The 22,748-nt window shown below is 49.5% G+C and overlaps 1 protein-coding gene and 1 long non-coding RNA gene across 2 annotated transcripts in view; one reads left to right on the top strand and one right to left on the bottom strand.

The window, feature by feature from the left end:
- The window catches only part of LOC125432636 (protein eyes shut homolog), a 300,627-nt gene that overhangs the window by 33,073 nt on the left and 244,806 nt on the right, over positions 1-22,748 (bottom strand). The window contains exon 8 of the mRNA XM_048496405.1: positions 216-388. Coding sequence (XP_048352362.1) covers positions 216-388 — 173 coding nt within the window. The remainder of the gene's footprint in view (positions 1-215; positions 389-22,748) is intronic.
- The window catches only part of LOC125432643, an 85,710-nt gene continuing 67,107 nt past the window's right edge, over positions 4,146-22,748 (top strand). Inside the window, exon 1 of the long non-coding RNA XR_007244514.1 lies at positions 4,146-4,318. This is a non-coding gene — a long non-coding RNA (uncharacterized LOC125432643). The remainder of the gene's footprint in view (positions 4,319-22,748) is intronic.

Genomic DNA, 22,748 nt, shown 5'->3' with positions numbered 1-22,748 from the left:
GCCTCCTGCTTCTGGGATCCAGTGATCCCGGCTGATCCCTGCACCCACTGTGCAAACGGCAGCACAGGCAACACAGATTTGTGTAACCCACTTCAGGTGCCTGTGCAGAATCAGCTTTTGTTATGCTTCAACATCAGCAGTTTCTTTAATTAGCTTCATCCATCAGAACCAGCCTGTTATGGAACAGTCTTTGCTAAATTCTACCCCTCTCTTACCATCATGACAGAGAATCCCAGTTCTTCCATATGGACAAAGGCACACGGTGTCTTGGTTGGATTTTGGAAAACATGTGGCTCCATTCCCACATGGGTTCTTCTCACAGTTTGAAAATTGACACAATTTCCCAGAATAGAGTGCCGAGCATTCACAGAACCAGTTCTCAGTATCACTGTTAGATCAAAACAAAATGCTGTCAAAAATGTCGGTGAGAAAACAATCCCTGGGGAGAATCTGATTTATCCCTGCCTTAAATCGAGTAATATACAATCTGTCCATCAAACCTGCCAGTTTCTTTGCATTTTTAAGCTTGTGCCCCTTATTCTGAGCACAAACAGTAACTTTATATTTAATTACATTTCTAAGGGGTATTTTTTGGATATTGCTTCTTTTTCTTAGTGTTAAGTTCTCAATGTGTTATTCCTTGAAGAAGAAGCAAGTGGGTTGGGGTATGGTTTTAAGTGAAATGCTTGCAATGATCACACTGCTTTCAAATCTTTAAAAAATTATTAATGAGAAAAAGGTGTCTTCCAATTTTTACAGGAACATGGATATCTTCTGCCCTTTCTGAAATACATTTAGATGAAACAATGACAGATGGTCATCAGTCCTCAGTTAAAAACCTTCAAAGAAGGAGACTCCACCATACTCCTCTATTGAACAGCTCTTACTGTTAGGAGGTTCTTCTTAATGTTTAGGTGGAATCTCCTTTCCTGTATCTTGAGTACATTACTCCTCGTCCTAGTCTCTGGAGCACAGAAAACAAGTGTGCTCCGTCTTCAACATGAAGTCCCTTCAAATATTTTATATGGCTATCATGTCACCTTTTAATCTTCTCTTCTCCAGACTAAATAAACCCAGATCTATAAGTCACTTCTTGTAGGGCATGGATTCTAGACCTTTTACCATTTTGGTCATCCTCCTCTGGACACACTCCAACTTAACTAATCTGGAGGAACCGGGTTTGATTCCCTGCTCTGCTGCCTGAGCTGTGGAGGCTTATCTGTGGAATTCAAATCAGCCTGTGCACTCCAACACATGCCAGCTGGGTGACCTTGGGCTTGTCACAGTTCTTCTGAGCTTTCTTAGCCCCACCTACCTCACAGGGTGTTTGTTGTGAGGGAAGAAGGGAAAGGAGTTTGTAAGTCCATTTGAGTCTCCTTACAGGAGAGAAAGGGGGGATATAAATCCAAACTCTCCTCCTCCTCCTCCTCCTCCTCCTCCTTCTTGAATTGTGGTGCTTAGAACTAGGCACAGTGAGGACTGACCAATGCAGAATAGAGAGGTACTATTATTACATCCCTTGATCTAAACACTACACTCCTATTGCATTGGCTTTCTTGGTTGCAGCATCACACTGCTGACTCATGATCAGTTTGTAATCTACTAAGATTCCCAGATCCATTTTACATGTACTGTTGTCAAGCCTGGTGTCATCCGTCCAATATCTGTGTATTTCATCTTTTCTGCCTAAGTGTAGTAGCTTACATTTATCTCTGTAGAAATTCATTTCGTTAGTTTTGGCCCAGCTCTCTAATCTGCTCAGGTCATTTTTAATTCTGACCTTGCCCTCTGGGGTATTAGCTACCTCTCTTAATTTGCTGTTGTCTGCAAATTTGATTAGCATGCCCGCTATTCCATCATCTAAGTCATTGATAAAAATACTGAATAGCACTGGGTCCATGACAGAACCCTGCAGCACCCCACTAGTCACTTCTTTCCAGGATAAAGATAAGCCATCAGTCAGTCAACTAATTACAAATACATCTAACAGTAGCCTTGTCTAGCTCACACTTTACTAACTTGCTTGTAAGAGTATCATGGGTATCTTGTCAAAGGCCTCTCTAAAATCAAGGTATGTTACATTCACAGCATTCCCTTTGTTTACAAAGCTTGTACTTTATCAGAAAAGGAGATAAGATTAGTCTGGCATGACTAACTTGCTTGCAAGAGTATCTCTTTTTGAGAAACCCATGTTGAATTTTAGTGATTATAGTATTCCCTTCTAAGTGCTTACAGACTGTCTGTTTAATGATCTGCTCTAGAAACTTTCCTAGTATTGATGTCAGGCTGACCAGGCTATAATTGTTTGGGTCCTCTTTTTCCTCTCTTTTTGAAGATGGGGACAACATTAGTCTTCCTCCATCTGCTGTTCTCTAGACATTCTCAAAGATTATTGCAAGTCATTCTGAGATTACTTCTGCCAGTTCTTTCAATATCCTAGGATATAGTTAATCTGACCCTGGAGATTTGAATTCATTTAAAGTATTCAGGTATTCCTGTACTAGCTGTTCATTTATTCTGTGCTGAGTTTCCTCTACTGTATCTTATGTTCCATTTCTCCCATTTGAATACCGTTTTCCTTTTGGGAAAAGACTGAGGTAAAGAAGGTAGCTCTGCCTTCTCCATCCTGTTAACTCTGAGTAGCTCTGCCTTTTCTCTATCCTGTTAGCATTTTGCTATCTTCTCCATCCTGTCATATCCTTTTTCTTCATTTTGCTATAAACATAACCACAAAAAAGCCTTTTTTTATTGTTTGTAACCTCTCTGGCAAGCCTCAGCTCATTCTGAGCTTTAGCTTTCCTGACTTTCTCACTACACATCCTGGTTATTTGTCTGAATTCCTCTTAGGTGATTTCTCCCCTTTTTATTTCTTGTACTTATCTCTTTTAAATCTCAGCTCAGTTGAAATTTCTTTAGACAGCTATCCTAGCTTCCTTTGATTCCTCCCATTTTTCATCCTCATTGGAACAATTTGAGATGGTGCCTTCAAGATCTTACTGTTAGGAAACTCCTATCTATCATGCACTCCCTTCTCTTTTAGTATTCTTTACCATGGATTTACACCTAGTAGTTTCATAAGTTTGCTGAAATCAGCTTTTTAAAAGTTTAGAATGCATTAGCATAGAGTCATCTGAGGCCATGGTTCATTTCCCCAGACTGTTTATTTAAGAATATTTTGTTCAGAACATTTCTTGGAGACAGCCCTGTGATTTGTTGAAGAAGGTCAAGAGATTATGGCTGCCTTTTCTATAAATTAGAGCTTATTATGGAAGCAGATACTACTCTTAGCATTTTTTGCTTTATTCCACCTACCCCACCAATGCTGTCCAAAGATACTCTTGAACATCATAAGTACCAACTACAAGAACCAATGCCTCTGCTGCTATTTTCAGAGCATCCTATGATTACCACTAAACTATATGTAATGATTTTAAAAACTTTTTCTTGAATTTTTCAATGAACCCACTTTATGGTGTGTGTTACTAGGGAGTGACTTGAACCAAACGCAGGAAAAACTTGGTTATTTTACTGCACTGAGGCAGGGTTAGCCTTGACACACTTCATTCCTCTACATGTGTGAACCAGTTCACAAAGTATGTCGGTCACTGACCACCAGAATTAAGTGCATTTGAATATAATGTGTGTTGGACACTGGATTCTGGCCATGATATTTGTTCAGATAATGACTTAACATTTAGAAAGTTTACTTGATAAAGCAAATGGTCTTTTCAAAGAGTTCACTGCTTAGATAGTGAATGAAGATACATGCAAGGAGAAAATCCCAGAGACGAAATTTGTTAACAGAATAAAATAAGTAACTCTCCTGACACTCATTATGCCTAACAGTTCATTAGTGTGTTGAAAGCAGACCTCACACAGTTCCAAGGCAGAGAGAATCTCAGCTACAAAGCCTGCTAGAATGAATGCTTGTGAATTATGCCTCCAGACACCTTTGAAAGGGGGAAATTGCTATCAGCTGAAATAATAAATTCCTATGAATAGCCTATTCTCTATCGAGAGCTGCAGCACAAGAGAGATGGGGAAGAATGTCAATTGGATAAATTTGTTTTGGCTTGCGTAGCACCGAGAACCCTGCATGCTCAATCACTTTGATACTTATAGTGTGTTGCTCTTCTGCTCACACAAGAGACAGTCTCCCCAAAGCTAGTCATTAAGGGCACATGCTACTGGAAAGATTTTCTTCATTGGTCCCACTGAATGGAGCAGGCAGTGTTGTTGAACAGCTTCCATTCAGCTTGTGCTGGAGCACTTCCTGGTGGCTTATTCCAAAGCTCCATTTTCATCCATATTCTGGGAAGTAAGTCCTTTTGCACCATAGTAATGATGGCTTATTCCAAAGCTTCACTTCTATGCATTCTTACTGGGAAGCAAATCCCTTTGAACTATAGTAATGACTTCTAAGGGAAAAGGCTTAGGATTGGGCTGCAAATATATTTTTGTGTTAGAATATGTAACTTCAAAACTGGGTGGAATGACGATTTCTTATTATTTGTATTTATGAGGTGAACTGTTGGTTGCCTTTTACCTTGAAACCCTACAAGGGTTGTTAATGCTTTTCTCCCAAATACTTCAGTTGAATAATGTTCTTTATTCCACATGGAGTTCGGGGAGGTGTATGTGTGCAGGGGTGCCCAGGGTGAGCCCTGGGTGCCATTTTAAATAGCTATGCCCCTGAATATTGTTCTCATTTGTTCTCATTTGGCAATAGAGCGGAGGTGCTGAGAAGGAGACTAGCTGAATAGACTAGCTAAGATAATAGGGAGGATCCAAACAACCACTGAAGGGTCTTCCTCCAACTTAAATGCTCTTTCTCCAATAGAAGATCTGCTTGTGTTGGAAAAAGTCTCCTTAGGCTTCAGGAAGGCTTCATATTTTGCTCTGTGTGTGGCAGGATAGGATCTACCCCAATACCCCAATACGTAGTTCATTTCACACATTAGCTACTATGATGTAGTGGTTAAGAGAGGGAGATGCTAATCTAGGGAGCTAGGTTTGATTCCCCATTCCTCCACATGAGCAGTGGACTCTAATCTGGTGAACTGGGTTTGTGTCCCCACTCCTATACATGAAGCCTTCTGGGTGATCTTGGGACAGTCATTGCTACATTGTGCATAATCCCTCAAGCAAACTCTTAAGAAGTTCCATTCAGCTCAAGAAAGTGATGGCAGTTTTCAACCCGACTCTAGTTTCTCCCAGCCATCATCGTTACTGAAACTAGATATAAAATTGCTTTCCTATTAAGGAGCATCCCTCCAGCAGAAGAGGTGTATCCTGATGATGCAAGGATCTGCAGGCCAGTTAAACATTCCTTGGGTTACAGGACCATTCTACCACCAGTTGAACTGAAACACTGGATAAGACACAGACTGGGAAATCAAAACATCCCAGAAGTAAGCCAGGCTGAGAGCCACATTTGGGGCTACCCCTGTCCTGGATTCATCACAAAAGTTTTCCAAACTTACTTAAAGGAGGAAAGAAAAGAGCTGGAGGAAGAGAAAAATCACAGCAAACATGAAGCAAGAGAAAATTCTGTCTACAAGAAGATGCAAGAGAAATACCAGAAATGGAAGGTGAAATCTAACTTGAGAAGAAATCTAACTTGAGAGCTGAACAGGAACCTTGCGTGAATTAGATGTGCCATGGCAGAACTAGATTATGCTAACCTTTGACAAAGGGAAGAAACAATTTGAAATGATTATAAGAGAATGTTGGAAGTTACTAGTAAAAAAAATATTAAAGATGATCCCAGTGTCAGCAAAGAATAATTACATGTGACAGCATTCTGAAGAAATTAAACGAATTAATGTGATGGGGAAAATCATGTAATAGTTTATCATAACAGTTCTTCCTTAATATATGTGTTGCTGTTTGACATTAAAGTGTAAGTAGCAAGTAGTTTTAGGTCATGCTACTACAGAGGGCAACAGAAAGCAACTATTCTGTACTCCTCCCCATCTTTTATACCTCTTTCTCTTTATATGTGCTTTACAATCTTGTTGTTTGACCTTTTACTTTCATTACTGCTTCAGCACAGAATAATGGCTATAAATTATGGAAGCTATAAAAATCCCTAAAAAGTCTGAAATCTAATGTGATAAAAACTGTTGACATTTTTCAAATGTGAGTTTGTGAGTTTGGAGTTTGGAGATGCTGAAAGTTAACATAACTGGATGGTACACCAGAGATTTTGTGAGTTTGGAGATGCTGAAAGTTAACATAACTGGATGGTACACCAGAGGAAATGTTCCACAGACTAATGGCCTGATCCTCTGGAAGGGAAAATGAGCTGATGGAGGTGGTGTGGAGCCGCCAAGATGCATTTGCCTCCTCTGCTGGCATAAGGGGCACCTCTGCTGGTGGAAAGGGCAAAAGAGTTGTGACCAGGCACTGTTCAATTCAACAGTGGCTAAATAAGAATTCACAGCTGTCTGCAGCCAAATCCTAAACAGCAGTCATCTCTCCACTAGTCCTTCAGATAGGTATAGATACTTGCAGAATTTAGAGCAAGCAGTCCTAGAGCATTCACCTGGAGATGTGAAAGACTGATAGGTTACCAAAGATTCATCATGGATGTACAAGCTTTCCTGATAGATGGCCCTTCCCACTCAAAGGCATCCTTGCCCCTCAAAAGCAACAATGGACCACCCAATGGAAACTCAAAGCCAGAGGGTAGCCCTACAAAAACAAAACCAACAACAACAACCCTGCCAGCATTTGGTCCTCATATCGAGCAAAATTATTAAAGAACCTAATCATATTAGCTGTAGCTGAACATCCTGTAATGTTTTCATCTATGTTTCATAATGGGGTTTCTATCTTCTGTTTGCAGTAATCCGGGCCCACCTGTCATCTTTCTGATATTTGTAGCTCTGGTTATAATTCTGTCAAGTGTTTAGAAGTAGGATATGGCTCACCAAAGCCTATGTTACAATATATACTTTTATAAAAATAAATAACATCAAGATGAACTGTGATAAAATAAAATTACAGGGGCATGTTCTTCTGCTGAAATAAATTAACGGGTTCACATAGTACTTAAAAAACCTAAGGTATCATAAGACTGTTATTTAGGGTGCAGCAAACTTAAAATGGCTGTCTCTGTAGAATTTTTCACAGGTGATAGTGTTTATTTCTTTCCTTTCCTACATACAAGGATCCATAATGATAATTTTCGCTTTTATTTCTCACAACAATATGAAGTGGACTAGGCTCACAGACAGTAGCCTTAGTCAACCAGTGAATTTAGTAGAAAGAGATCTTCAATAATATACCCTGTTTTCCCCAAAATAAGACCTATCCTGAAAATAAGCCCTAGCATGATTTTGCAGGATTTTTGGAGGATGCTTGAAATATAAGCCCTACTCAAAAAATAAGCCCTAGTTATAGATTCCCTGGTGCAGCTGATCTGGTCACGTGGGGGGGGGGGGGCGGCACACAAAATCATGGGGGGAAAAAAGACATCCCCTGAAAATAAGCCCTAACACGTCTTTTGGAGCAAAAATTAATATAAGACCCTGTCTTATTTTCGGGGAAACATGGTAGCATTTATATTCAACCTAGGGGAATATTCTGATTTATGACAATGCTGTGGCATTCCAGAGTGGTCCCTACCTTTAAAAAATCACCTTTCTTTGTGATGACCTAACATGTATATTTTCCAGATAAGAATGCTGTTAACTAAAAACATAGTTCAGCAGAATAAACAATCATATACACAGCTTCTTAGATTATAATAAAGTTTACTATAAAAAATAGATAGGGAAGGGTATATGGATAGAAAAACTTTAAACAGTCCTCTCTGAGCTGATCTACATGCTGCTTTGACATTGGTGAAAGTATGACTGACTAGAACAAATACGGGAAACTTCTGAGATTGCCTTCATGATTTGTTGCACCTACTTAATAATAATATATTGATTAACCACTGACAATCAGTAGATCACCTCATTAATTCAGGCAACTCCTAACTTCCAGGAAAAAAAAACTAGAATACATGACATCCCATTAGCCATATGCCAACTAGCTATTTATTTATTTTTTCTCACAAACAGCCCCTTTAACTCTTTCATGAGTGAAGAGCTGACTGTTGGATATACCAACAGGTGCAGAAACATTCTTAGACTTCTCAGATGATCTATCAAGATACTGTGAGATCAAAAAGGCTGCCAGGTTATGGTAACTGTTGTATTTTAGATATCTTTTACAAGAAGGCAGAATGGAGACACACAAGTAGGCATTTATCAGGTCAGATTCATAAGATGCCATAATCAACATCAGTGTTTCCTTCTCGAGATCCTTCTTGATTAGAAACTTGTTCAACTGTTTGAGATCCTGTATAACTTGTTATTTTTGACACTAAGAAAACTGGAATAGATACCAGAGCACCACAGGCTCTCATGGACAAGGTCAAATGCCTTTGTGTTCAGGAGATGACTTATTATAGGTAGGAAAAGAAGATGTTCCCAACAGATCTTTAATTCAGTCCAGACGTGAACCTGTGAAGACTTGAACCTGTCCTTATAATGCTGGACAAACATAAGGGCACACTCTAAGACTACAATCTTCTTTTATAAAAAGGGGATTTTAAAGGTTTTTCCCATATCAGGCAAATGGTAGGCACCAGCTATCTTTTCTACTAAGTCTCATCTAGTTCTCCTTACTGCAGCCCCTGTGCAACATGGCTTTTGTAAATGTAGACCCCCACAATATCCAGAACCTTTATCAGAGGTCAAATGGGACCCTTCCCCCAATCCACCTAAAATAAACTAGCACTAAATAAGTGATACCATGTATAATTTTCTTTCTTGCAAAGAAAATTATACACATAAAAATTCACAAACATATTCAAGTATCACGGAGTAGATCATTCAGTATACAGTATTAAACATAGAGACATAATCTAAATTTAAACAAGGAAAAAATCATCGAAGCAATTGACCTTTCTAATTAACTAGTAACAGTATCTGTCGTCTTTAGTCTAATAATATCAGGATAGTGTAAGAATCCCAAGTATTCTTCAGTAATACTGACTATAATTTTGCATGTCTCATAAGTGCACAGCTGACTTTGCCATCAGTGCTTCATATGACCGCACCTCGTACAAGAATTCAACACAAAGAATTGTGAGGGTTTTTTTTTCTGTTTCCTGGATATCTGTAATGTTCATATGGTGACTTTCTCTACTTAACTGAAATATCAAATGTGATCTGTTGCTAGTGGGATACAAAGAACAGGGATACAAAGAACAGGAACAACAGCTTTGGCAGTTGCATCCGTTTGCTATGAACATATTTGTTTCCTTTAGCTGATGAGAAGATGCTTAGTGTGCCTTATGTGAGGCCTTTCCATCTAGATTGTATTGAAGTCCCTAATTTTTGTGACATTTTGGAGAAACAAAACAGTCACTGTGCTTTGCCTTTTGTGTCCTCCTGTAGAATTAGAGTTGCAAGATTTCATCAGTTTTTTAGAGACTGGATTAGAGACGCCGGTTGTTGTTTTTTATTCACATTTACATTGCCTTGGCAAAAAGTGAACTAGGATAGAGGCTCTGTGAGACTAGCCTGAGGATGGGAAGTGGATGGTTCCACCTACACTCTGAGGTATTTGTTGCACAGCTCCTTGTCCAATTTATCCCCACCAACTTGGCCTATGAGCCAAGACAAGGTCAGCATGTATCACAACTGGGATTCTTGTGGCTATGATGCAAATCATTTTTGGAAGCCAAAAAATATTGCCATCTCAGTGAAAGTGGTTGTCATGCAAATCTCCCAACACTAGCTGGACCAGGAAGACAAGGCTTCTCTGGAGAGGTGGGTACAAAGCCATAGGTCACAGTTTCTGTGGTTCTTCCCCCGCCCCACCTCCCTCCCTCCCTGTGAAGGCCCTCATTCTAGTTAAGATGTGCGGGAAAGAGAGAGGAAAGCCAGGAAGAAAAAGACTGAGTCAGGAAAGCTGGGAAGTCAAAGGTTTTGAGTCAGCTAGTCACTTGTTGGAGTATGGAGAGCTCAACCAAAACCCTGCTTTCCTTACTTGAGGAAGGCCCAATCTAGTAGAATAATCCTCTTGCCAATGTGGATTTGTTGTCTGCAAACTGGTTTATCTCCTTCTCAAATGGGAAGGAAAATCTATAGCTATAATATTCTTCTGCCTACCATTGCCCCCTCTGGCTTGGGAAATTCATGTTGATTGGAAGGAGTCCGGTGAGGGCCTAGTTTGGAGAAGGAAGGGAGTTCAGTGTGAATATGGTATACTATGAAATACTCTATAGTCTGTGCTCCAAAACTGCCATTTTCCAGAGGAACTGATCCTTGGCAATCACTTGTAATTCTAGAACTCCAGGCCCCACTTTGACTGGTAAGTCTACTCCTGCCTTCACTGGAGAACTGCCCTTTGTTTTTCTGGGCAAATTTAATTCTAAATAGGGCTGAGTAAACAATATATTTTTCATTACAATGTTATCTCATGGCGTATTTGCGCATTATTTGTCCTGTAGAAACAGTATTTGCTTGCAGTATTTACCTGTCTGACAACAGGTAAACTGGAAAGAGGAGGAAGTTGTTTACCAGACCTTATTAATTTGCTCCCCCCCTCCCCAAAGCATAAAGAATATGTTCTGATAGGCTTGTAAGTGAAAGTAATTAATACCATGCACTGCATACTGATCAGGTGTCTGCAGCTTTATCACTGCAGGGTTTTCCAGGTCTGCAATTTGTCCTTCTGCTTACACTGGCAGCAATCCAAAGAAGCTACTGTGTGGACAGAAATAAGAGAGTCTGTGTAGAAAATGAGTACATGAAACACCTTGTGGAGGGCGCATGCTTACTAAGCTGCCCACAACCCAGGCAACCACAAAACCCCACATTGAGCAGTGCAGGTTAATCCTCAGGCCTGTGGAAGTGCATGTATCTTGTCTCTGAAAAGTAGCTATAATTATTTGAAGACATCATGTACAGAGTGATGAATCTGTGCAATTACCTTTTCCTTTTAACCAGCAGAAAAAAGTCAATAAGAGACTTCAAATTGATCTCTTAGGTCTAATCTCTTTCTAATTTGTCAGACAAAAAAAAATACAAACCAAATTATGAGTGGCTCCAATGAAAGAAGAGATATAATTGTTTTGAAAGGGGGAAAACACACAATTTTTGCCTTGTTTTTATTTTGGTTGGTATGAGGAGGGAAAAATCAAGTCTAGTTTAATAAAAGATGTGGTGTGTAGTATTACATCAAAGCCCTCTCTGGTTTAAGTCTGGCTGTGCTTCAGTTCTCATTCTGCACCCAGTTCTTGGTAGCAGAAGGGCATCTAATGAGCAAAGTTCTGCTTTTGGCAATACTCCTGCAATCCCTCTGACAGGACTCAATAATATTTGAAATGGCAGCTGTCAGACTGAGGGACCAAAGAGACTTTCCACTTAATATGTGAAGGGCTTTCATGCTTTGTGCATGCTGACTGTGCTTACCCAATAGAAAACTCAACTAGTTCAAACACTGCCTTGCTACTACTAGGAGCAAATCAAATCTCAATTAGAAGAGCCCTTAATCTGCACAAGGCATGCCTTTAGGAGGCCTGCAAACTGTTGAGCACAACAGCCCCAACAAGAAAACCCAGTAGGGGAAAGGTTCGAACTAATTACTTTTCCCCAGAGTTAGTGTGAATTATTTTAAAAAAGATGCCAGTGAGAATCAAATAATTAAAAGAAGCACACACACTTAGTCACAGAGAACAGACTTTCCTCAGGGCATGTATGCTGGATATTCTTTGCCAAGTCCAGAAAGAAAAGCTGTTATCATGGCATTCCTTGCACCTATCTTTCCTGTAAGATTCAAAGGTTTCCCCGAGAGTGTTCTGCAATCAGTTCATGTTACCTTTTCTTCAGGAACAAACTATTATCATTGACTGGAGTATCTCCTCATATTGTTGGATCCAAGTGATATGTAGGAAAGCAAGTGTTTACTACAAATATCTGAGCCACCTAGTCCAATATACCTCTAATGTGACATTAGCTTAAGGTTGCCAGCTTTGGGTTGGGAAATACTTTGAGATTTTGGGGGGTGGAGCCTGGAGCAGGCAGGATTTGGGAAGGAGAGGGACTTCAGCATGGTACAGTCCACCCTCCAAAGCAGACATTTTTTTTCCCAGGAGAACTCACCGCTGTAGTCTGGAGATCAGCTATAAAAGCAGAAACTCTCCAGGCACCACCAGGAAGTTGGCAACCCTACACAAGTTAAATATAGAACTTGGTTCTACGTGTACCTCATGTCAGTTGTACAGGTTCTTTGTCCGCATCCCACAAACTGCTTTCATATTGGCACTCTGAAACTTAAATAATCCGTATCTAATAGAAATAGTCCTTTATGCAATAGAAGTAGATAAACTGATGCACCTGGGGGGTATAGTTTCAACTGATCCACACTTTTTTATCCTTTGTCTAGCTGAACATGGCTCACTAGTCCTAACTGCTACAAGAAGCAGGTATGGATGGAGTCGACTTCCGGTGCGATTTCCGGAGGAGCAAGAAGCTCCGTGAACGGTCGGAGCGTCGGGGGTTTCGGCAAGCCCCTACTTTTGAGCGGCTGCTTGAAGTTTGTGGGCTCCCATTTAAGCTCACGTATAAAGAGCTTAACGAAGGGCAACTGGCAGGTCGGACTTTTTGCGGGACTGCAGGAATGCGCGGGCGGAGTGAAGAAAGGCGCGGCGGCTCCGGAGCTCCGGACGGACGTGGCGTCGCGTAAGAGCTTTCCCCACTCTGAAGAAGGCTTGGCGGTGACGACTGGCGTGGTGAGTCCCGGTGGCAGTGGGGCAGCTACGCATCTGGAGTCCTGTCTAGCCTGGCGTTGAGGGGCTAAGCTCCGCAAGAGCCTGTTTAACCTTTGAAGATCTCCCAGCCGAAACCCAGGCCATTAGGCCTAACCCCGCCAGGAACGCATTGCTGTGAGGCTTGAATGAGTAAGGATATTAAAGGAAAAAAGCCTGGGCGTACCTATTAAGGAACTGAGGTTTGCTGGATTATAATGGCATTATAAACGCAAGGAGTAGTTCTAAACTTGAGAAGATCCTGCATAGCCCCTTTGTGCCTGACGAAATTGCATCATTATAAATTGGGGGAGGCAGAGGAAATAAGAGATGACTCCAAGGAAGAATAACAGAAATCAACCTGTGGGACAGGGTCAGTCAACAAGCCAAGTGAGCACTCCGGATAAGCTGAATATTAATGAAATGATGGCTAAACTGGACTTGATTACAAATACTATCATGGAGACTAATGACAAAGTTAAGAAGATAGAAGAGGATTTATCAGGAATAAAAGTAGAGGTCAAAAAAATTGGGACATTAGAACAGGGAATAAACCAGCTGATGGACAATGTTAAGCACATGGATGGTAAATTAGAAGACCTGGATGGTAGAGTTGAGAGACTGGAAACGGAGAAGGAATCCTATATATTGGACAATTTATGGTTAGAAATGAAATACAAAGAGAGATTCCTAAGATTTAGAAAAATTCCAGAACAGGACAAGGAGGATTTAACTGCTAGAATGGTGGAAATATTGGCAGAATTTACTGGCAGAATGCCAAAAGATGTTGAACTGGAGATTGATGAGACTTATAGGGTAAACTCTAAAATTGCGAAAGAGAAAAACCTTCCTCGGGATGTAATTGTGACACTGATGAGAAAAGCATTTAGAAATGAAATTTTGCATAGGCACTATGATGGGAGAATGAAAGTGGAGGGAAAAGAAATCATTATTTTGAAGGAAATACCCAGTAAAATCTTAAATGCTAGAAAAGAATATGCGGAGTTAACAGCTATTCTACAGAAAAAGAGTATTTATTATAAGTGGGAATTCCCAGAAGGATTGTCATTCCAGTTTAAGGGAGGTAGAAAAGTTGTGGCTAGTAAAGTAGAAGCAGTTGATTTCTTGAAGAAATTTAGAAAAGAACTAAAGTAGATAAGACTCTATTCTATTTTCCCATCTGAGACAACCCCTGTTAAGGACTCAGTTTTTCCTCTATTTTATTTCAACTTTATAGGTATTTAGTAGAAGAGCTCCAGCAGGGCTTGTGTTTGAGTTGTTTTTTTTTTTATATATATACTTAGCTTGTATTCCAGTTATATAATAAAGTATGAATATAGTCGTGTGGAATGTTAATGGACTAAACAGTCCAATGAAAAGGAAAAAAGTATTTAATTATTTGTTGAAACAGGATGCGCAAATTGTATGCATTCAAGAGACTCATATACTGGGTAAGGATACTCGGTTCATTAAAAATTCAAAACTAGGAATTGATTTTGTAGCGGCTAGAAATAAGGGGAAGAGGGCTGGTGTAGTGATGTATATTAAGGAAAAGTATAAGCCTAATTTAGTTTACAAAGACTCAGAAGGACGCTTTTTGTTAGTGAGCACTATGTGTGGATACTAAATATATTGAATGTGGGAATTTATGCTCCCAATACGGGGAAAAATGAATTTTTTGGTGATTTATTTTTGAAAATTTCAGAATACTTATTACAATATGATGGTTTTCTGTTAATGGGTGATATGAATGGGGTGATGAATGTGGATGCAGACAAATATTATGGAGGTACACCTGCATTATCCAATGAGCAAGGGAAGCTGCCCCAAAAGTTTTTTGAGGGGATACAAATGTTGGAGCTTATTGATGTCTGGCGGTATAAACACCCCAGAGAGAAAGATTTTACTTTCTTTTCATCCAGGTTTAATACGGGTTCTAGAATTGATATGATTTTGGCATCACCTGTATTGATGAAGTGGATATATAAGGCAGAAATTCATGCAAGTATTACTTCAGATCATAAACTAATTTCTTTAAAAATAAACCAAAACGATAAGAAACAAGAATTTAGATGGTCATTAGACAGTAGTTTACTTTTGGATGAATGTACATTAATTGATTGCAAAGATAAGATTAGAGAATTTTTTGTAATCAACTCAGAAGAGGATTACCCGAGAAATTTGATTTGGGACTCCTTTAAGGCTTACATAAGGGAAATTCTAATTAGTCATAAGTTTAGGATAAGAAAAGGAAAAAATGCTGATCTATTAAATATAGAAAGGCAAATAAAGGAAAAAGAACAAGAATTGATTAAAACTCAAGATAAAAACAAAGTACAGGAGACTATTACTCTATTAAAACATCAATTTGAAATTCTACTTACTACTGATATATATAAAAAAGAATATGCGAGAAAAAGACAAATTTTTGAACAAGCGGACAAGCCAAATAGATGGTTTGCTTGGAGATTGAGAGAGAAAAGAGCGGAAAAGTGTATTCCGAGAATTAAAGTAAAGGATCAGATTGTTACAGATAATGAATTGATTAAAGATGAATTTCATAAATACTATTCTTTATTATACCAAAAGAAAGATCAGTTGGTTACTAAGGAAGAATATAATAAGTTATTAGATTTATTTGCCATGGACCCAATAGATGAAGAACTTAGGGAATCTTTGAATAAGAAAATCAGTAAGGAGGAGATATATGGAGTAATTAAAAATTTAAAGTTAAATAAAACCCCTGGTCCAGATGGCATCTCTAATTTGTTTTACAAGAAGTTCTGTGATGAATTAATAGACTTTTTGGTTAAAATGTTTAATGATATTTATATTCAGGGAATCCCAGACACATGGAAGGGGGCTAATATTTCGCTTATTCCAAAAGAGGACAAAGACAGAACTGATGTCGCTAATTACAGACCTATATCTCTTGCTAACTCAGATTACAAAATTTTTGTTACAGTTTTAGCAAATAGATTAAAAGAAGTTCTTTCTGAGGTTATACCACAAGATCAATCCGGTTTCCTTCCTAAGCGTCATATGAATGAAAATACCAGAGTTATTATTAATATACTTGAGTATTTTGAAAATCACCCGGACAAGCAACTAGCGCTTCTATTTCTGGATATGCAAAAAGCATTTGATAGTTTAGATTGGCAGTTAATTAAGATAGTTTTACAGAAGAGACAATTTGGTTTAAAGTTTATAAATTGGATAGAAAAAATCTACTCGGAACAACATGCGAGGATAATTGTGAATGGCGAGAGGACAAGTGAATGTCAGATACAGTGTGGCACACGCCAAGGGTGTCCTCTCTCCCCATTATTGTTTATTTTAGTTTTTGAGTTACTTATTGATAAAATCAGAAAGTCCCCAAATATAGAAGGGGTTAAAATTAAAAAAGAATGTTATAAAATTAGGGCATTCGCGGATGACCTTGTTTTAATTTTGGAAGATCCACTTAAGAGCTTGGGTCATGTAAAATTAATTTTGGATCAATTTAATATAATATCTGGTTTGAAAGTTAACAAACAGAAGACTCAGATTTTGGTTAAAAACATGGATGCTCGAGAGAAGAAAAGTTTAGAAGAAAAATGGGGAGGAAAAATTTCCTCCAAAATAAAATATCTGGGTATAAACTTAACATCGACGAACCTAAATCTCTTTGAAAATAATTATGAGGTTGTATGGAAGAAGATCAAGAAAGATTTAGATAGGTGGTCTAAACTTCAATTAACTTTATTAGGGAAGATTACAGCACTTAAAATGAATGTAGTTCCAAGACTATTATTTCTCTTTCAGCATTTACCCATAATTAAAATGGACAAACCATTCAGGATTTGGCAAAAAGATCTGCTTAAATTTTTATGGGGTGGAAAAAAGCCGAGGGTTCGTTACAAAACCCTCTCTGATTCTAAGAGTCGAGGGGGTATTGCAGCCCCAAACTTAAAAGTTTATTATGATGCAAGTTGCATTGTCTGGTTAAAAGAATGGTTCACATTGAACAATAATAATTTACTAACAGTAGAGGGAGCAGATCTGAGATTTGGTCTACACGCCTATCTATGGTACCAAAAAAGAAAAAGTTAATAAGCAATTTCTACACCACCCATTTAGATATGCTACCTACAGAATTTGGCAGAAGTACAGGAAACTTTTATTTAGATTTACACCCATGTGGCTTTCTCCTCATGAAGCTTTATTGAACAAAAATATATTAGAGAAAGGATGGATTAAATATTCTGACTTATTGAAAAAAGATCAGAGGAATAACGAAATTATATATAAATTTAAAACTATTGAAGAACTGAAAGAGGAGGGTTGGAATTTAGGCTGGTGGGTATACCATCAACTATATGATATCTTCACAAAAGAACAGAAGACATTCTGGACACATGGAGAAGTAGATAAATTAGAAACGAATCTAATTAAAAAAGATGAGCATTTAATCAAAAAAATGTATAGTATGTGTTTAGAATTAGAATTGGAGGAGGAGGTTGTAAAGGATTACATGGTTAGATGGGCTCAGGATTTGGGCCATCCAATATTATTAGAGGATTGGGAGAGAACTTGGAACACAGGTTTAAAGTTTACGCAGAGTAATTATATAAAAGAGAATATTTACAAAATCAGATATAGGTGGTATATTACGCTGACCCAAATAGCTAAAATTACGAGGAAACCTGCGCTTTGTTGGAAATGTAATGCTGATAATGGCTCTTACTTTCATCAATGGTGGGCCTGCAAAAAAATTAAGAGGTTTTGGACATTAATTCATATAGAGGTACAGAATATGCTTAAAATAAAAATAAAGTGTTCCCCAGAACTATATTTACTGGGGATGTGTAATAGCATTAAGGATATGGGTAAAAGAAAAACGTTCCAGTATTTAGCAACAGCAGCTAGAATAGTACTGGCAAAGGTGGAAAAAGGATCCAACTATTCTATCTATATTTGATTGGAACATGAAGATGTTGGAATTGATTAAGATATCGCAGTTGCCAGGACAGGAAGTGTTAGAAGATAATTATAACACCAAAAGTCAATGGGAACAATGGAGAACGTATTTGAATAAGAAATACCATATCCAAAGTATAGTATTTAGTTAAAGTTATTTGATTAAAAATAGAGTACGCACAGAAGGAAGTACCATTAAAGAATAATGGATAGAATTGTTGAAGTATTGTTGTAATGTTTTCTGTTTTTCTTTTCTTTTTTCTTCTATTTTTCTTTTTTTCTTTTCATGGATGTCTGACTATTCTTTATTATTTACTAACTTATGCGATATGAGGATGTATTAGTTATGTATAATTAATTATAATTTTGTATTTTTGGCTTGTTTGTATTATTCTTTACTTTTGGGGGGGGGGGGGGGTGGGGGGGGGGGGGGGTGGGGGGGGGGGGGGGTGGGGGGGGGGGGGGGTGGGGGGGGGGGGGGGTGGGGGGGGGGGGGGGTGGGGGGGGGGGGGGGTGGGGGGGGGGGGGGGTGGGGGGGGGGGGGGGTGGGGGGGGGGGGGGGTGGGGGGGGGGGGGGGTGGGGGGGGGGGGGGGTGGGGGGGGGGGGGGGTGGGGGGGGGGGGGGGTGGGGGGGGGGGGGGGTGGGGGGGGGGGGGGGTGGGGGGGGGGGGGGGTGGGGGGGGGGGGGGGTGGGGGGGGGGGGGGGTGGGGGGGGGGGGGGGTGGGGGGGGGGGGGGGTGGGGGGGGGGGGGGGTGGGGGGGGGGGGGGGTGGGGGGGGGGGGGGGTGGGGGGGGGGGGGGGTGGGGGGGGGGGGGGGTGGGGGGGGGGGGGGGTGGGGGGGGGGGGGGGTGGGGGGGGGGGGGGGTGGGGGGGGGGGGGGGTGGGGGGGGGGGGGGGTGGGGGGGGGGGGGGGTGGGGGGGGGGGGGGGTGGGGGGGGGGGGGGGTGGGGGGGGGGGGGGGTGGGGGGGGGGGGGGGTGGGGGGGGGGGGGGGTGGGGGGGGGGGGGGGTGGGGGGGGGGGGGGGTGGGGGGGGGGGGGGGTGGGGGGGGGGGGGGGTGGGGGGGGGGGGGGGTGGGGGGGGGGGGGGGTGGGGGGGGGGGGGGGTGGGGGGGGGGGGGGGTGGGGGGGGGGGGGGGTGGGGGGGGGGGGGGGTGGGGGGGGGGGGGGGTGGGGGGGGGGGGGGGTGGGGGGGGGGGGGGGTGGGGGGGGGGGGGGGTGGGGGGGGGGGGGGGTGGGGGGGGGGGGGGGTGGGGGGGGGGGGGGGTGGGGGGGGGGGGGGGTGGGGGGGGGGGGGGGTGGGGGGGGGGGGGGGTGGGGGGGGGGGGGGGTGGGGGGGGGGGGGGGTGGGGGGGGGGGGGGGTGGGGGGGGGGGGGGGTGGGGGGGGGGGGGGGTGGGGGGGGGGGGGGGTGGGGGGGGGGGGGGGTGGGGGGGGGGGGGGGTGGGGGGGGGGGGGGGTGGGGGGGGGGGGGGGTGGGGGGGGGGGGGGGTGGGGGGGGGGGGGGGTGGGGGGGGGGGGGGGTGGGGGGGGGGGGGGGTGGGGGGGGGGGGGGGTGGGGGGGGGGGGGGGTGGGGGGGGGGGGGGGTGGGGGGGGGGGGGGGTGGGGGGGGGGGGGGGTGGGGGGGGGGGGGGGTGGGGGGGGGGGGGGGTGGGGGGGGGGGGGGGTGGGGGGGGGGGGGGGTGGGGGGGGGGGGGGGTGGGGGGGGGGGGGGGTGGGGGGGGGGGGGGGTGGGGGGGGGGGGGGGTGGGGGGGGGGGGGGGTGGGGGGGGGGGGGGGTGGGGGGGGGGGGGGGTGGGGGGGGGGGGGGGTGGGGGGGGGGGGGGGTGGGGGGGGGGGGGGGTGGGGGGGGGGGGGGGTGGGGGGGGGGGGGGGTGGGGGGGGGGGGGGGTGGGGGGGGGGGGGGGTGGGGGGGGGGGGGGGTGGGGGGGGGGGGGGGTGGGGGGGGGGGGGGGTGGGGGGGGGGGGGGGTGGGGGGGGGGGGGGGTGGGGGGGGGGGGGGGTGGGGGGGGGGGGGGGTGGGGGGGGGGGGGGGTGGGGGGGGGGGGGGGTGGGGGGGGGGGGGGGTGGGGGGGGGGGGGGGTGGGGGGGGGGGGGGGTGGGGGGGGGGGGGGGTGGGGGGGGGGGGGGGTGGGGGGGGGGGGGGGTGGGGGGGGGGGGGGGTGGGGGGGGGGGGGGGTGGGGGGGGGGGGGGGTGGGGGGGGGGGGGGGTGGGGGGGGGGGGGGGTGGGGGGGGGGGGGGGTGGGGGGGGGGGGGGGTGGGGGGGGGGGGGGGTGGGGGGGGGGGGGGGTGGGGGGGGGGGGGGGTGGGGGGGGGGGGGGGTGGGGGGGGGGGGGGGTGGGGGGGGGGGGGGGTGGGGGGGGGGGGGGGTGGGGGGGGGGGGGGGTGGGGGGGGGGGGGGGTGGGGGGGGGGGGGGGTGGGGGGGGGGGGGGGTGGGGGGGGGGGGGGGTGGGGGGGGGGGGGGGTGGGGGGGGGGGGGGGTGGGGGGGGGGGGGGGTGGGGGGGGGGGGGGGTGGGGGGGGGGGGGGGTGGGGGGGGGGGGGGGTGGGGGGGGGGGGGGGTGGGGGGGGGGGGGGGTGGGGGGGGGGGGGGGTGGGGGGGGGGGGGGGTGGGGGGGGGGGGGGGTGGGGGGGGGGGGGGGTGGGGGGGGGGGGGGGTGGGGGGGGGGGGGGGTGGGGGGGGGGGGGGGTGGGGGGGGGGGGGGGTGGGGGGGGGGGGGGGTGGGGGGGGGGGGGGGTGGGGGGGGGGGGGGGTGGGGGGGGGGGGGGGTGGGGGGGGGGGGGGGTGGGGGGGGGGGGGGGTGGGGGGGGGGGGGGGTGGGGGGGGGGGGGGGTGGGGGGGGGGGGGGGTGGGGGGGGGGGGGGGTGGGGGGGGGGGGGGGTGGGGGGGGGGGGGGGTGGGGGGGGGGGGGGGTGGGGGGGGGGGGGGGTGGGGGGGGGGGGGGGTGGGGGGGGGGGGGGGTGGGGGGGGGGGGGGGTGGGGGGGGGGGGGGGTGGGGGGGGGGGGGGGTGGGGGGGGGGGGGGGTGGGGGGGGGGGGGGGTGGGGGGGGGGGGGGGTGGGGGGGGGGGGGGGTGGGGGGGGGGGGGGGTGGGGGGGGGGGGGGGTGGGGGGGGGGGGGGGTGGGGGGGGGGGGGGGTGGGGGGGGGGGGGGGTGGGGGGGGGGGGGGGTGGGGGGGGGGGGGGGTGGGGGGGGGGGGGGGTGGGGGGGGGGGGGGGTGGGGGGGGGGGGGGGTGGGGGGGGGGGGGGGTGGGGGGGGGGGGGGGTGGGGGGGGGGGGGGGTGGGGGGGGGGGGGGGTGGGGGGGGGGGGGGGTGGGGGGGGGGGGGGGTGGGGGGGGGGGGGGGTGGGGGGGGGGGGGGGTGGGGGGGGGGGGGGGTGGGGGGGGGGGGGGGTGGGGGGGGGGGGGGGTGGGGGGGGGGGGGGGTGGGGGGGGGGGGGGGTGGGGGGGGGGGGGGGTGGGGGGGGGGGGGGGTGGGGGGGGGGGGGGGTGGGGGGGGGGGGGGGTGGGGGGGGGGGGGGGTGGGGGGGGGGGGGGGTGGGGGGGGGGGGGGGTGGGGGGGGGGGGGGGTGGGGGGGGGGGGGGGTGGGGGGGGGGGGGGGTGGGGGGGGGGGGGGGTGGGGGGGGGGGGGGGTGGGGGGGGGGGGGGGTGGGGGGGGGGGGGGGTGGGGGGGGGGGGGGGTGGGGGGGGGGGGGGGTGGGGGGGGGGGGGGGTGGGGGGGGGGGGGGGTGGGGGGGGGGGGGGGTGGGGGGGGGGGGGGGTGGGGGGGGGGGGGGGTGGGGGGGGGGGGGGGTGGGGGGGGGGGGGGGTGGGGGGGGGGGGGGGTGGGGGGGGGGGGGGGTGGGGGGGGGGGGGGGTGGGGGGGGGGGGGGGTGGGGGGGGGGGGGGGTGGGGGGGGGGGGGGGTGGGGGGGGGGGGGGGTGGGGGGGGGGGGGGGTGGGGGGGGGGGGGGGTGGGGGGGGGGGGGGGTGGGGGGGGGGGGGGGTGGGGGGGGGGGGGGGTGGGGGGGGGGGGGGGTGGGGGGGGGGGGGGGTGGGGGGGGGGGGGGGTGGGGGGGGGGGGGGGTGGGGGGGGGGGGGGGTGGGGGGGGGGGGGGGTGGGGGGGGGGGGGGGTGGGGGGGGGGGGGGGTGGGGGGGGGGGGGGGTGGGGGGGGGGGGGGGTGGGGGGGGGGGGGGGTGGGGGGGGGGGGGGGTGGGGGGGGGGGGGGGTGGGGGGGGGGGGGGGTGGGGGGGGGGGGGGGTGGGGGGGGGGGGGGGTGGGGGGGGGGGGGGGTGGGGGGGGGGGGGGGTGGGGGGGGGGGGGGGTGGGGGGGGGGGGGGGTGGGGGGGGGGGGGGGTGGGGGGGGGGGGGGGTGGGGGGGGGGGGGGGTGGGGGGGGGGGGGGGTGGGGGGGGGGGGGGGTGGGGGGGGGGGGGGGTGGGGGGGGGGGGGGGTGGGGGGGGGGGGGGGTGGGGGGGGGGGGGGGTGGGGGGGGGGGGGGGTGGGGGGGGGGGGGGGTGGGGGGGGGGGGGGGTGGGGGGGGGGGGGGGTGGGGGGGGGGGGGGGTGGGGGGGGGGGGGGGTGGGGGGGGGGGGGGGTGGGGGGGGGGGGGGGTGGGGGGGGGGGGGGGTGGGGGGGGGGGGGGGTGGGGGGGGGGGGGGGTGGGGGGGGGGGGGGGTGGGGGGGGGGGGGGGTGGGGGGGGGGGGGGGTGGGGGGGGGGGGGGGTGGGGGGGGGGGGGGGTGGGGGGGGGGGGGGGTGGGGGGGGGGGGGGGTGGGGGGGGGGGGGGGTGGGGGGGGGGGGGGGTGGGGGGGGGGGGGGGTGGGGGGGGGGGGGGGTGGGGGGGGGGGGGGGTGGGGGGGGGGGGGGGTGGGGGGGGGGGGGGGTGGGGGGGGGGGGGGGTGGGGGGGGGGGGGGGTGGGGGGGGGGGGGGGTGGGGGGGGGGGGGGGTGGGGGGGGGGGGGGGTGGGGGGGGGGGGGGGTGGGGGGGGGGGGGGG

This window comes from Sphaerodactylus townsendi, linkage group LG01, assembly GCF_021028975.2.
Source record: "Sphaerodactylus townsendi isolate TG3544 linkage group LG01, MPM_Stown_v2.3, whole genome shotgun sequence".
NCBI classification, from domain to species: Eukaryota; Metazoa; Chordata; class Lepidosauria; order Squamata; family Sphaerodactylidae; genus Sphaerodactylus; species Sphaerodactylus townsendi.
Note: the sequence above shows the minus strand (reverse complement) of the source record. Positions and strands in the feature narration are given on the sequence as shown.